This window comes from Myotis lucifugus, unplaced genomic scaffold, assembly GCF_000147115.1.
Source record: "Myotis lucifugus unplaced genomic scaffold, Myoluc2.0 scaffold_22, whole genome shotgun sequence".
NCBI classification, from domain to species: Eukaryota; Metazoa; Chordata; class Mammalia; order Chiroptera; family Vespertilionidae; genus Myotis; species Myotis lucifugus.
In genome coordinates this window covers 9,308,094-9,322,611 of record NW_005871070.1, presented here as the reverse complement: position 1 = coordinate 9,322,611, position 14,518 = coordinate 9,308,094, and the positions used below count along the sequence as shown (strand labels likewise).

The window sequence follows — 14,518 nt, the reverse complement described above, 5'->3', positions numbered from 1 at the left end:
CCTCTAATAGGACATAACTATGTGGACCATGAAAGTCCTCTCATGTCCTGTAAGGAAGGATAGATATCTCTGCACATAAACCAGCTCTGGGGGTCGGCATGCTGCAAAGGAATCTGCCTTGGGGACACCTGTGCGAGTGGGGAAGCAAGGGCCAGGTTTGGGAAGATGTCATGTACTAAGTTTTTAGATGTCATCTACAGTTCAATGTTGCCTAGTTAAGAATAAAAAAATATTCTCTTGATAATTGATTAGCAAGCACTGAACTACAAATCTGTGATTGGCATCTTCTTCCCCATGAAAACAATGTAGCAGTCCTCTGTGTTACATTTGTTGTCCAAAAGTACAAAAACACCATCTTTACAAATTCTGAATCCCACAAAAGTCTGTTATTCTGAATACATTAATTCCTTTAGGGCAAAAATCATTATCTTTTTCAACGTTTAATTGTATGAAACTCAATAAATGGCAGTTAAACAAAACAAACAATAAAGAATTCAATGTTTCATTTTGTTAACAATGTTCTAATGAAAATTATTTAATAAAATGAAGAATTAGAAATTATGATCAGCATGTATGACAAGTAGAGATTATGGCAGTTATATAATAATGGGAATTTATCAATGATCTAAATTTTCTAGACTGGATAGCTAGTTTAACTACATTTAGCAACAATTGCTCAATTTCCTCTGGTCTATAGAAAATGGCTTAATTATTAAAAAGTTATATATAGCACATAATACCTTTTATTAACAAATTCTGGCTTTAAAAAGGGACTGCTATCCATGAGAAGAGTTAACTAACATGCTGAATATTAAATGAAATGTTTACAGTAAGAGGCAAGACATTAATAACATCAAGTTGATGTGATTCTCAGACATGTTTTACTCATTTACCTGATATTCTGAGAGTTACATACTCGATTCATATAATAATGGCAGCATAAAGGAGAAATGTTTACGAAGGCAAGGTTACTTATAATGTAAAACAAAATGGTCTTAGTATGTCCACTGTGAGCAAATGCTGAAACATTACCCATTTAGTGATATTAATAACATATTAAAACCTAGAATTAAGTATATAAAAAGGAACAACTGCTTCCTAGACTTAGGAAAGTTACTACCTAGCCAGTAATTTGGTGTTTAATCTGCCTTTTCAATAATTTTAAAGTGTTTCTAAATACCTATACCATACATATTTGGAGAACTTTTCTGTTTTGCAGAAGTTGAGGGGTATTTTATAGCTTCCAAATGAAAAACAAATAAGTACCTGTAGAATTGCAACCTCATTACGAAGCTGGCTTTCTTGTTTTGTTGGAAATCTTAATTTGTCAATGATTTTAATAGCTACATCTCTTCCTGTTTTACGATGTTTTCCTTTAAAATAAAAAAGAAAATATTAGCATAATGTTATTAAATACCATCTATTTAAGAACTCCAGAATTTATAGGAATACATAGAAACTATAAAAATGTTTCACAAAATAAATTAACATTTCTGCTGTGCATTGACTTATATCCATAAAGATTTCATTTATTGGCTCCATTATTCTAAATCATATATGTACTATAAAATTAGCCACTATTTAAAACACAAAAGAATTGGAACATTAAAGCTATATGTATCAATGGCCTGATATTTCTCATAAAAACATGTTTTAGAAACAGGATATTGAGCTACTTAATATAGAAAATACTCATACCACCAGCACAATGCTATCCTTAAGAAAGTATAATTTAAAGTTCCTGATAAGCTAATGTGTATTATAATGGAAAGAATAAACATCTTGGCTCTATCACTCATTAACTTTGGGATCTTAAGTAAATCACTTAAGCTTTCTGAGTTTTAGGTTCCTCATCTTTCATAATGAGGTTGTTATGAGAATTAGATGAAATAAGATATGTAAAGTACACAAAGTGTCCAGATAATTATGCACACTAAAAAAATGTTAGTTATCGCCCTAGTTGGTTTGGCTCAGTGGATAGAGTGTTGGCCTGTGGACTAAAGGGTCCCAGGTTCGATTCCAGCCAGGGACACATGCCTGGGTTGTGGGCTCGATCCCCCCGAGTAGGGGGCTGGCAGGAGGCAGCCGATCAATGATGTTTCTATCTCTCTATCACTCTCCCTTCCTCTCTGAAATCAATAAAAATATTTTAAAAAATGTTAGTTATCATCATTGTTGTCGCCATCATTGGAACATGATAGGCCATTTCCATACATTATATCCCATTTAATTCTCACAACAAACCTTTGAGGAATCTATAGGGCACCCTCAAAGGCTTAGCTATATTGTGATAGATATAGAGTAGTGTTAATTGAATCTAACAGTGAAAATCTGAAAATGAAAATGGACCTAATTACTCAAATTTTTCGGTTACATACAGCCTACCTTGAAATTCCATTACTTCGACATCTGTTGTAAATCTAGTGTTCCTTTCCCCTGTACCTCACTCTTGCTATTCTTTCTGACTCATTCCAGCCAGCTTCCTTTCAAGACTGATTGTTTTCGTGTTCTCTACTTCCTTACCACCATTCCTTACTATTGGGACTCACTGTAATCTCTATTCCAACTTAGCCATTTTTCTGCAACTACTCTCTTCAAGGTCACAGCTTCTTTTGTCTTGACGCCTCTGTCACTACAGCACTTGAATTCTCTTCTGAGACCCTATCCTCACCCACTTCACCCTCTATGTGTCTAGTCTTAACTTTTTACTCTTCCTCATGAAGGCCTCCTTCTAAGTCTACTCCTTCAATGTTGGATGTTACCAATTATCTGGCACCTTGCTGGTCTCTCTAATCACATTTCCCACACCTGCCTCACCCTCGCATTATGTGCAGTTATGGATATTAACCATGCTCGATACACAATGTGTTTTTTTTGGGGCATGTGACTAACATTGCAGAGCAATACTCTGTGAGTGATGTAATTAATCTCCCCTATTACACTGTTATGCATTAACAACAAGCAACAATGGTGCTAACTCATTGATAGGTTTGCCATAAAAAATAATTTGAGCATTTAGAAGAATCACAATTCCTTTGTAAAACAGAGTAGAACTTGATTAATTTTCAACTAAAAAGCACAATATTATATTTATTATAAGTAATACTGAGTAAGATGTAATTATTTCAGAGCACACGCACCTCACAAAAAAGTAATTTGTTACTAATTTAAGGAACTGAAAGTTATGATGTCCTTTTATAGGGCAGGTAACACATTAACATCAAATGTTTTATAAAGACTTGACAAATATAATACAACTGGCTAGAATCTAAAACAGCAGTGGTCAAAATAATAAGTTCACCAAATACAATTGACTATAAGAGAAAAGATAAAAATTCAGTATTTCATTTCAAAAATTTAAAAAATGCAAACCTTAATGAAATACATACATTGTTAAAGGTATTAGAATTAAAAGATTTTTTTGTGTCTAGTTACATGATTGGTTTTTCATGGAGTTCTGATGAAATATGTTTAAAAAATGGAAGTAATTTATTTATGAATTACAACTTCCTGGTTTCTCAATATTTTGTCTAAATAAGCCAATATTTAACCAGTATTTCATATAGTTTGTTCATATTTAAGCAAAATATGTTTTTTAGGAGTGAAAAACTCTTTCAAAACATAAATGTTCCAATTTTCCAAATAGTAATTATTTCAAGAAAAATGTCTAAAAAGGTAAATCAGAGACACATACAAACATATATACACACAAGTCTTATCTTTCATATTTTTGGAGATATAACTTATAAACACAAGTAGCTAAAATTTTAAATTAATAAAAATACTTAGTGAACTAACTAACCTACCTCCATAAACAATTCCAAACTGCCCTGACCCCAGTACTTCGTCAGGAAAAATCTGATAGACTGTGCTGATATCCTGTAGGTACAAGTCCAAAGAAAAACAAACATGAAGTGGAACAAAACATGAGTCCTAATAAATTACATAATGTTATTAAGTGTTTCATAAACATTAAATATTTCAAACAAATTACAAATGCTAGATAAAAATCTGTAATATGACCATAATATTTAAAGTACATTCTTTAATTAATGTAAGACTGTAATGTTCTGAAAACTATTCTGCTCTTAAGTAGCAGAGTAATGTCCAATGAAGTGTGTCTCATTAGAGAGAAATAAGACTTAAGACTATACAATGTCATTTACTGTCAGTATTCAAAACAGGATTTGCTTATTGAGATGGTTAGATGGTTATTTAGATGTTTGGGTTAATAATCATAGGTCTGTGTGAGTCCTGGTTCCAACCTCTCCACTCTTTATGGCTAGAATGCTTCTTGATCAACCACCACATCCCAGTGAATCTACACTGAGAGGAGGCGGCTGAATTCACTGCAAGAGAGCAGCCACTACAGATGGATGACAGCCACTAGAAATTCTCATCTGCGCGGTAACTAAAATCTTCCATGTTTACCACTTCCATAAGTTCCAAATGTCTACACTGTTTCTCTTTGAAATAATACTTGCCAAAGCATTATGTGTTAATCTATGTTGAACAGTCTGTGATTTGATGACCACACTTATGAAAGCACAACCCAATACTTTGCCACTTTACATAGGATATATTCCTATTACATCCTATGGAATTTTCTGCCTATCTTCTACTCGCGTTCTCTTTGACCTTTCAAAAATAAGTCTTTTTACATCGAATCCTGAGATCCTATACATTCCTATTCTTTTCTTATGTCCTTCCCTATAGAAAACAACTACAAGCTGTCAACATCCTATGATCCCTTCACAGTGTCTATGGGGGGTAAGTTCAGGTTGTTTGGATACAAGAAAGTAGATTAGTACCACTCCAGCATTCTGAGTCCAAGCTACATCTTTCTCTGATAGCTCCATGGCCCACCAGGAATTTTCAGTGGGCAATCATGGCCAAACAGGATGGAACAACCCCACAGGTTTCTAGAATTTCCCAAAGGCTTATAAGTTAACCTATATTTCTCAGTCTTCTCTGGCTAAGCAAGAGCAAAAGGAACCTGCAGACCTTTAATAAGCTATCTTGTGATCAACGGCACAAAAATTCATCTAACCTCCACTCTGAAGTTTTCCAAATTCTCTCTAATCTTTGGTTTTCAGTTTACTTTATATCAATTTAGCAAAGATTGTAAGCTGTAATAGAGTATCATGGAATTTATTAAACTCACATCAGTGTAACTCTGCAAACTTTGCTTTTGGTCACAGGCAGGTATAGCAGGCAAAATACAGCCAAAGGTCTTAGTCACAAGACGAGGTGAGAAAGACCTTATTACTTTGGGGCTACTTGCCATATGGACAAAGTATTACAAATAAAGCAAACATGGCAGAGTGTAAATTCTGTCATAATATGTTTGACCTATAATATTCAAAAACTCAGCTGAAAGGATGGAGTTATGTGCCCTGGGTGACAAAGATGCTAGAGTGTAGACACATAAAATCTAATTTATGCAGCTTTTTGAGGTTTCCTTGATATGTACAAGTGACTGCAACAGCATTTGCAACTCCTTGTTATATGACAGCAGTCCTGTGTAGCAATCAAGAAATGAGAATAAGGGCATGTTTAAGCTATTCATGCAACTCAAAAAATTTATTTTATCTTATTTCATATTGTGTAATATCACTCATTAAAATTCCAGTACCAAGATACACAAATGTGTGAAAAATTAGAAACTGCATTATAATTGCTTACCTGAGATAATAGGTATTTAGCTCTTAATACTACAGAATAAATTACAGAAAAGTCACCAAAATAATCCATCTAATGTAATGTTTCTAAAATCTTATGGAAGAAAAGTACCCAAATAGACACTATTTAATTTTCTTAAAATTACTAAAATTTTAAATTGTTAGATAAATAAAAAAGCGTATTTTATGATATCCTTATTTTCCAATAAAAAAATCACATTACCACATTTTATATTACTAAGTATATACTTACCACATTTTCTTGAATCTGGCAATTTGATACTGAAATACTCAGAGAAATATCTCCTGGAAATACATGTTAAAAATACACAAAAGAAGTAAGAGAGGTAACAGCATAACAAGTAAACACATGCTTACTAATCAAGCTGCAGGGGTATTTTTAAATCAGAGCAATTAAATTTTTCTATAAAAATGTCTATTAGAATATTTCTTTTTACTATTACAGATTTACTCAATACAACTTTGAAAAATAATATTTTCTCATTTTAGAATGTGGATTCATACAGACTCGAGTTCGAGCACTGGCTTGCCACTTTGTGGCTCTGGTACAAGCTTAACTTAATCTCTCTAGGGTCCGATTTCCTCACCTAAAACAGGCAAGTCATTAATATCCACCCGTTCAGGTTGTTTTAAGGCATTAAATTAGAGACCTTATGTAAGTGCTTAGCACCAAAATAGGCATGCACATTCTATTAATATGTACATTAGTAGGAGAGATCAATGAAAAAGAGATATATCATAAAATAAACTATGATGTGAAAACCAGAGGTTCTTCCCCACAGACTTCATTATTGATAGTAATGATGAAATTTTAAATTACACTTTTATATAGATTTCTGCAATATTTTTTAAAATTCACCCTCAATATTTGATTCTGGTCTCATTTTCATAAAAATCTATCTCATTCTACTAATGACACAGATTTCTTCCTGGGATAAAATTATCAAGGGTTTCGAAGTACCAGTATTCTGCACACCATGTACACACATGGTAGCCTAGCCTGCTTGGTGGTTTTCTGTTAACTCAGATTTTCAAATAGCAAGCCTGGCATTCCAGATCAGGTTCAAGAATACTTCTAGGTCTCTGCTATTGCCTAATATTTGGGTTTACATGAATTTGTTCAAATTTAATATAAAATAAAAATAAGATAATTTAATGAATGTAATATCTTAGTATATTTGTTATCAAATAAACTAAATCATCCTCAGAAGGCTCTCTACACCTGCTCTACAGATAGGAAGCTAGCAGACTCACTGTGAGAGTTGGTTCCGGAACCTACGGATGAGCCCTTGGGAATGACGGGCATGAGGGCATGCTGGATCGCCACCTCCCACATCCTGGCCACATCAGCACCAACGCCACTGGTGAGGACACTGCCACTGGGTGATGGGCTGGAAGGATTGACCACATTTTCTCCCACGTAATATACTACATTTGCTGTAGTGATCTCAAAACAGTGAGGGTTGGCCCCATTAGGAATTAAAGCTGAAGGTTTTGCTGGTTCCAGAGATAAAATTTCTGATAAAGGAATTTCCTGTGGAAGAAAGAGTACACTGATATAGTTTACCAAAAGTATGCAAACTTTCAAATAAGATTCATGCCAGGAATGTGTAAGAAATGACATTACAAATGGCCATCATTTACATAAAATGGTTTCGTGAAATACTGAATTTCACAAAGCAAAATTTAAAAATATCTTTGCTAGAGGAAATATAATCATCTCATTTTCCCAGAAAAATTCAAGTGCCTTTTTCATTATGTTCATGTGGCAAGTATGAGTATCAATAAGAATAATGATTTTGATTCTGCCCCAAAATCTAAGACATAGAATATAAATGACAGTGAGGTAGAATGACAACACTTTTGAAATGCATTTGGGTATGAATGGCTGTTTTTAATTTTTAACTATTTTTTAAGGTACTGGAAATGATTCATTTAATTTGACTTTATATATGTTAATATAGTAATACAGCCAAGTGAATAGTTTTAATGAGAAAAACCAGTGATTGGTTTTAAAAGCAGTTGCTTTTAAGACCATCTTAATATTAAAAAAAAATCACCACATTGTCTTCCAGGAGGTATGTAGTGACTAAGACATAATAATTTTTAAAACATGTTTTTATTGAAAAATTAATGAGATAGCCTTTTTCCATTAGAGCTGTGTAAAGTGGCCACGGAGAATCACTTCAACTACGCCCGAGCCGGCATTAAATTTGAAAGAGCAAGTATAAACTGTTTTCACTCTGAATTTCTTTTGGAACCTTGTTTTAATGGGTGATACATTATTCCACATCTGTATTATTTCATGTAGAGAGACAGAATGAAAACTGCTGCCAAACTTTTGCAAAGTGCTCCTTATGGATATTGACAATGCAAGGAGAAATCAGGCAAGGTTTCTTAACTACTTCCAGTGATGCTGCCAGGCTGTAGAAGGAAAACAATGAAGAAGCAACAGCAAAAAAAAAGTTGGATGTAGTGGATTTCAGAAATTACTTTTAGCTAATTTGCTGTGACCTTGACTTTTCTGTTCAAATCACACATCTCTGCTAACATACTCAATGAGCTTCTCCTTCCCCACCATCAGCCCATGGGACCAGAAGCACTCCCCCAGGAAATGTCAAATTCACCAACAGCTATTATGGGGTCACAACCCGACTCCTCCAAAACTGTAAGTTACAGAGAAGAAAAATTATCTCTTAGACCAAGCACAAAAACAGTCATGCTTGTTGGATGTATTTTGCATATCCGATACTCTACATATAGAGAGCGTGGGACTGCAATCAAGGAAAGAACCATTCATACTTACCTTGTAGTACCGGCTTCCAGTATCGTTTTGAAAGAGGGTAATACATTTGCTATCCAATCTCCAATAGTGCCGTTTCCGCTGAAACAGAAGTTAGATTCAGGATCTTTTAAAAACTTTCAAAATATTTACTATTGATAAAATAAAAACATTTCCCAGTGGGGACAAGATTTTATGGTGGAAAGTGCATGAAAGACACACAATTTCATACTCCAGAAAGTGACTATTGAGCAAATGTGTGAAAAGTTTGCATGTCTACATCAGAGTTATAAGCAATAAAGGAGGTGATGTGTTATTCTCACCCAGAATAGGGCAGGGCATTTAGTACATGCATAATAGTAAATAGAAAATACCCTTTTAAAATTTATTTGACTGCTTGAATAGCTAAAGGTGGACTTGTAGTCTGTAACAAAATAGAAAGGCTTAACAGGAGATACAAAGTTCATACATTCTCATTATTTTAGAACATAAGGAATACCATGTTGATCCAGCCAGGTACTCTGGCTTCAATTACAGATGGAAGAATTCTGAATGTTACAATAGAACTGAAGACTATTTTGTTGGATAGTAGGGTTGACTCCAGGGGATCAAAGTCAGGGGAATGTATCAAATCAGTTTACCTTCTCTCAAGCTCCCTATAGATCTCTAAACTTACATGATTTGGTTATCGGGTCCTTGTTCATTCTAGGTACATCTTCCATTTTAGGGGTGGTGGTGGTGTGTGTGTGTGTGTGTGTGTGTGTGTGTGTGTGTGTGTGTGTATGTATTTTCACCTTTTTAGACCCAAAAGTCCTAGCATTATTCTTGGTCTCTTCTGCAACCAATTTAGACTAGTCAAATATATAAAATATGCTTTAAATATTTGGCATCATGTCTAGGAAAAGCTATATCATGTTCAGTTGAGTCCTACATTAAGTCATGCAAATCTTTCTCCAGCACAGAAAGTTGAGATTATAAATAATTAGGTTATAGGTGTTTATCTAATGAAATAATGGGAATACTACAGATAGGAAGTACCGAGGAAAACACTACTGGTAACTGAGAAAAAAGCTTATCATCACATTTCAATTTAACTTTAAAACATGGATTAAATTTTTCTCTCTTACCCACATGTACAACCTCATTCACAACTATCAGGAAAGTCTAGCGTAGTGAGCAGCTTAGATTAAAATTTAAAATGTATTGTCTTTTATCTAATAAAGTATACTGTCCTAAAGTCAGTTTTTAAGTGAACACTTAAGGATTTAATAAGAATATAATAGTTATCATTGTTGTTTTTTTCTCCCTAAAATGCAGTATTATTTTTAAAAAATTCCGAATCACAGAGGAGCATTCTGACAACATAGACTGTCGTTTTCATTTCTACTATAAAATGGCAGGTGGGCATTCAAGTTGTCTGAAGATTATCCCAAGTAATGGAAGTAAGTGATTTGTTTCCCTGAGACTGCTGTCTACACTCTTTTCTAACTTAGTTGCTTGCTCAGCTACCTCTGACACCCAGAGACTGCTAAAGTGCTACACCGATCCAGGACATGCCTGCAGGGAATGTGCTCCTGGTAACTTAGACATCCTACGTCTTCACGGGCATTCGGGACTCCTAAAGTGAGCAACAGCTGAGAAAAATGCCCACCGGGCACCTTACCAGTGTGTCCTTGCTGGTGTAGTGAACCATCCACCCCTCCTTCATCACTGTGCTGCCTTTCCTCTTCGTGTGTTTGACAGACTGCACAACTCTCATGAGCGGGATGTTGTTGCTTGTTGATGGACTTGAAAAGTCAAAATATTTCAGGAAATAAATGCTTTTTGAAAGAAATCTTTTTTTCCTGTATAAAATCTTATTTCAGCTATTTCAAAGTGAAAGTAAGAAAAATTTCACACCCCGTTTTTAGTGAAATGTATTGTCAGAGTACCATGGCTCAGCTTCTGGATTACTCTGAAGAATGATAGGCACATCACAGGTACACTCGAAAAATCCCAAGGCACAATAGTAAGTGCCTTCATCTCCAGGCTAACCTCTATGGTGTTCAGTTTTGGGTAAATAACAGGTAGATTACTGTCTTAGTGTCTTAAGGCCACAGTATTCACGACAGCTTATTTGCTCACTTATTACATACTAGAGCTTCAGTGCACGAATTCATGCATGGGTGGGGTCCCTCAGCCTGGCTGGTGATCGGGGCCGATTGAGGCCGTCTAATGGGGGGAGGGACCACGGGAGGTTGGCCGGCCACAGGAGGTTGGCTGTGGGAGCACAATGACCACCAGGGACCAGCTCCTGCATTGAGCGTCTGCCCCTGGTGGTCAGTGTGCATCATAGCGACCAGTCGACCGGTCATTCGGTCATTCAGTCGTTTGGTCACTTAGGCTTTTATATATATCGATTACAGGCAAAATATTGATCATTTATAGATAGCAGCATTTCACTAAATTTGAGTCTCTGAAAAGTTTCATAAAAATTAAAAGCTGTTTAAACTGTTTTATAAATAACCATTCCCCATGGAATTATGCCAACCTTTTATCTCTTTCTCTTTTTTTCTGTCTCTGTGTCCTCTTCCCTTCTCACTCCCACATGCATCCATGCAAGCACAACACCTTGTAGCCTCCTTTGATACTAAAGAAATGTACACCTTCAAAAGATAGGTGGGCCATAAAACTAATATTTTCCAATATTTTAGAAATAGGCTTTACTCTATTAAATGGAAAAAATGTCATTATTTGATTGCTTTAATCTGATGAACAATTTCAGTTTGGCAATGCATATGGCATTTATAAATGGACACACAAGTTTGAAAACACTTATAAATTAGAGATTGGGAAATTTTCTGTAAAGGACAAGGTAACAAATATTTTAGGCTTTGCAAAATACTAAACTCTGCCAATTGAAGAGCACATGTGCCCACAGACATTATGAATGGACATGATCATGTTCTGATACAACTATTATAAAACGGGCAGCATCCTGATTTGCCCAGAGTGTGCTGACCCCAGATGTAAAAAAATGGAGATCAGATAGTAATTTAAAACGTATCGATGGCTAGATCACAACTGTAAAATTTCACATACTTCTGAAAATACAGTGTAGACATATGTGATATTTGTAATAGGGGCCAGCTATAAAATAAATGCTATCGGCTGAGATGCACCCCCAATCTTTGTGTTTCTACACAATAAGCTTTGCATAAACAATTTAGTAGTAAAGTTGTAGATGGCAAATATGAGAATCCCTCACATGCAAAAAATAAAAATAAATTTAAAAAGTGGGTCAAAGACTGAGGCAATGCTAGAAAAGGATGCAAACTACACTTCTCCAAGGGATCCTGACCTCCTAACTCCAAAGGCTCTCTATCCTCTGCAGAACACAGCTCATTCATGAGCAAATTAAGCACACACTAGAACTTTCTTTTGTAGATTAAAATGTCAGCTGGAGGTCCACTGTTGGACCGAGGCTGCGAGTGCAGCCCTCACCTGATGGTTCTGTTGGAGTCCTCTGGGTCTGGGTCCGGGTCCTGCATTTCCCCACTGTCGTTCTGGCACTCTGCCATCACCATTGCAGCATCCTGGACCATTGCTTCTTCCATGTCGTCCATGAGCCCACTGTTCCTCTCACTGTCATTGTCGTCACTCCCTTCTTCCATGACCACATCAGACTCTGCCCCAGGGCTGAGCAAATCTAAAAAAATTGTTTACACCTGTGAAGATTAGCCTGAAATCCTGGAGCCAGGGCTTAAGACAAAGGCAATTCGAAAAGGAATCAACCAGAAGCCCTAAAAGAGTAGTTATTTGAAGAATTTATCTTTCCTGTTTAAAAAAAATTTGTTCATAAGAATCTGAATTTATGAGAGGATGAATAGATAATTTACAAACCGATGCTTGTTTGTTATGCCTAAAAAACATGAAAAGTCACAGAGAGCCATAGAAGAAAGGCAAGGGTGGGATAGAGGCGAAGTGCTCAGAAGCAAAATGATACCAGGCAAAAGTGAAGTAGAAATTTCTCAGCCCTGGTGGGAAGAAAAAGATATTTGGGTAGATGAGGGAAACTTTCACATGCAAAACTTCTCAGGGTCATTGATTCTTTTTAAGTCATAAATTCCAATATATAAAATTGGTCACATAAGAAGCATTTTTTAAATACCAAAGATATTGAATATTTGAAGTTATATTGAATTACCAAGTTGATAGTAATGAAATAAATTATAACCATTTACTGATACAGAGTACTTATTTTAAAATTAGAAAATAAACTGATCAGAGACTCTAGCCTGCCAAGCTTGGAAAATTCACATTTTACCAGATTTATCTGACTGTTTGGGAAAATGCAATTTCAAAGAAATTAACTATGTCAAAAATGGCACTTTCCCCCTTTAGTTGTAGTTATCAAGAGTATATTGACATTTTCTGGGTCGGAACAAAGTCCATACCACATGTCACAGGAAGTGGGAAAATGGCCAAGTTTTCCATTTTGGCAGTTAATTCATGCACAAATCTCCAAGGCACAAACTAATCAGGGAATGTTTGCCTGGAGAGAATTCCCTTCTTCTAATAGGTGTTTCTTCTAGAGAAGAAAGTTATAATCTTGTTCTTCAGTGTTTTAGCAAAATAAATAAATAAATACATAAATACATAAATAAGTAAATAAATATCAACTTGTCTCTTTGGTCTTGTATCACAATTCTTGTTTCCAGAGGAATCAGAAAACTGATATGAGACTGAAGGTAGATAGCAGTCCACTATCCGTGGAAAATGTTAGCCTGGGACAGATAGAGAGTCAAATACTTTGCTAAGAATTCATGAAGAATACTACTTGGAAATGAAATGGGAGCTGTTCCTTTAAGACATGGCATTTTTCTTAAAGAATCTTTCAAAATTAATTTATGTAGCTAGAGTTTTCCCAAAGGAATACTTCCAAAACGTAGAAAATGATATGTATTTTTAATAATTAAAGTTCCTTTTATTATTAAAGTTTCAGGTTAATGGCACATGTGTAATGAGAGTAGCTGGGTGGAGGAAGAGGGAGATTACTTCCTGATGGGACAGTCTCTGTATCTTCCCTCCCTTGACCAACAGGAATGAAAAGTAATCCTTGGTCTCAGGGCTTGGAATGAGGATGGGGGAAAGAGACACACAGTTATAACTTGTAGGTATTCCAACATTCCAACACTTTCTACATTTCCAAACAAACTGGGAGAGGTGTATTAAAAGGGACAACTGGAGAAGAAATTCTGGAATCCAAATTTTCAGTACTGGCTGTTCCCCGTGTAAAAACAGAGATAATCTCTTTGGTTTTTATCAAAACCTGATGTGCTGGGATGGGTGATTTTCTACAGTGCAGTAGGACAAACTGAGGCCATAATTTACTTTTAGCTGGGTGACAAGTATCTGAACGGAAAAACAAACAAACAAACAAACAGTAAAAAGAAAAAATCCCGCTAGCTGACAGCCTCTGAGACAGACGGCTGGTTTGTACCCACCTCCATTGATGCTCACTTCGCCCAGGCAGTTGTTGGGTACTTTAGGTGCACAGCGTTTATGACAGTTGAATCTGCAATCTAACCACAATGATTTTAAAAGAAAACAAAAACCAAGAATTCATCAGAAAGTGAGTTGTAAAACAAAGAAAAGTAATTTCATATGGATGAGGGCTAAGGATCTTTTTTGGCTGGTGAAGACGCTGGCGGCAGGAGCCTCCCTACCTTTGCACTGCAGGCCCTGCCTGAAGAGTCCCTTGAGGAGCTTCTTGCAGTACTGGCACACGGTGGGCCGCGTGTACGAGTGGATGACAAACGTGTGGGGCACCTTCACTTTCGACATCAAGATCTTGTCGAGCTGAATGGGGCGTCCGATGTATGACTGAGAATTCGACCTCTTCTCTCGACCAATAAATGATTCTGATGGTGACTTTTGCTATAGGTTTGAAAAGCAATAAAGAACATTAAAATGTAAGAGAGTACTTGATTGGTATCTTTCTGCATTTTAAACACATTTTGTTTTACTATTGTGTTTAGTGGCTTGATCCTTA

At 35.8% G+C, this 14,518-nt stretch overlaps 1 protein-coding gene across 1 annotated transcript in view; it reads right to left on the bottom strand.

The window, feature by feature from the left end:
• Nucleotides 1-14,518, bottom strand: part of PRKD1 (protein kinase D1) — a 292,961-nt gene that overhangs the window by 41,541 nt on the left and 236,902 nt on the right. Inside the window, 9 exon segments of the mRNA XM_023751551.1 lie at nucleotides 1,267-1,373; nucleotides 3,807-3,879; nucleotides 5,935-5,987; nucleotides 6,957-7,236; nucleotides 8,509-8,586; nucleotides 10,148-10,271; nucleotides 11,968-12,172; nucleotides 13,971-14,048; nucleotides 14,193-14,403. Coding sequence (XP_023607319.1) covers nucleotides 1,267-1,373; nucleotides 3,807-3,879; nucleotides 5,935-5,987; nucleotides 6,957-7,236; nucleotides 8,509-8,586; nucleotides 10,148-10,271; nucleotides 11,968-12,172; nucleotides 13,971-14,048; nucleotides 14,193-14,403 — 1,209 coding nt within the window.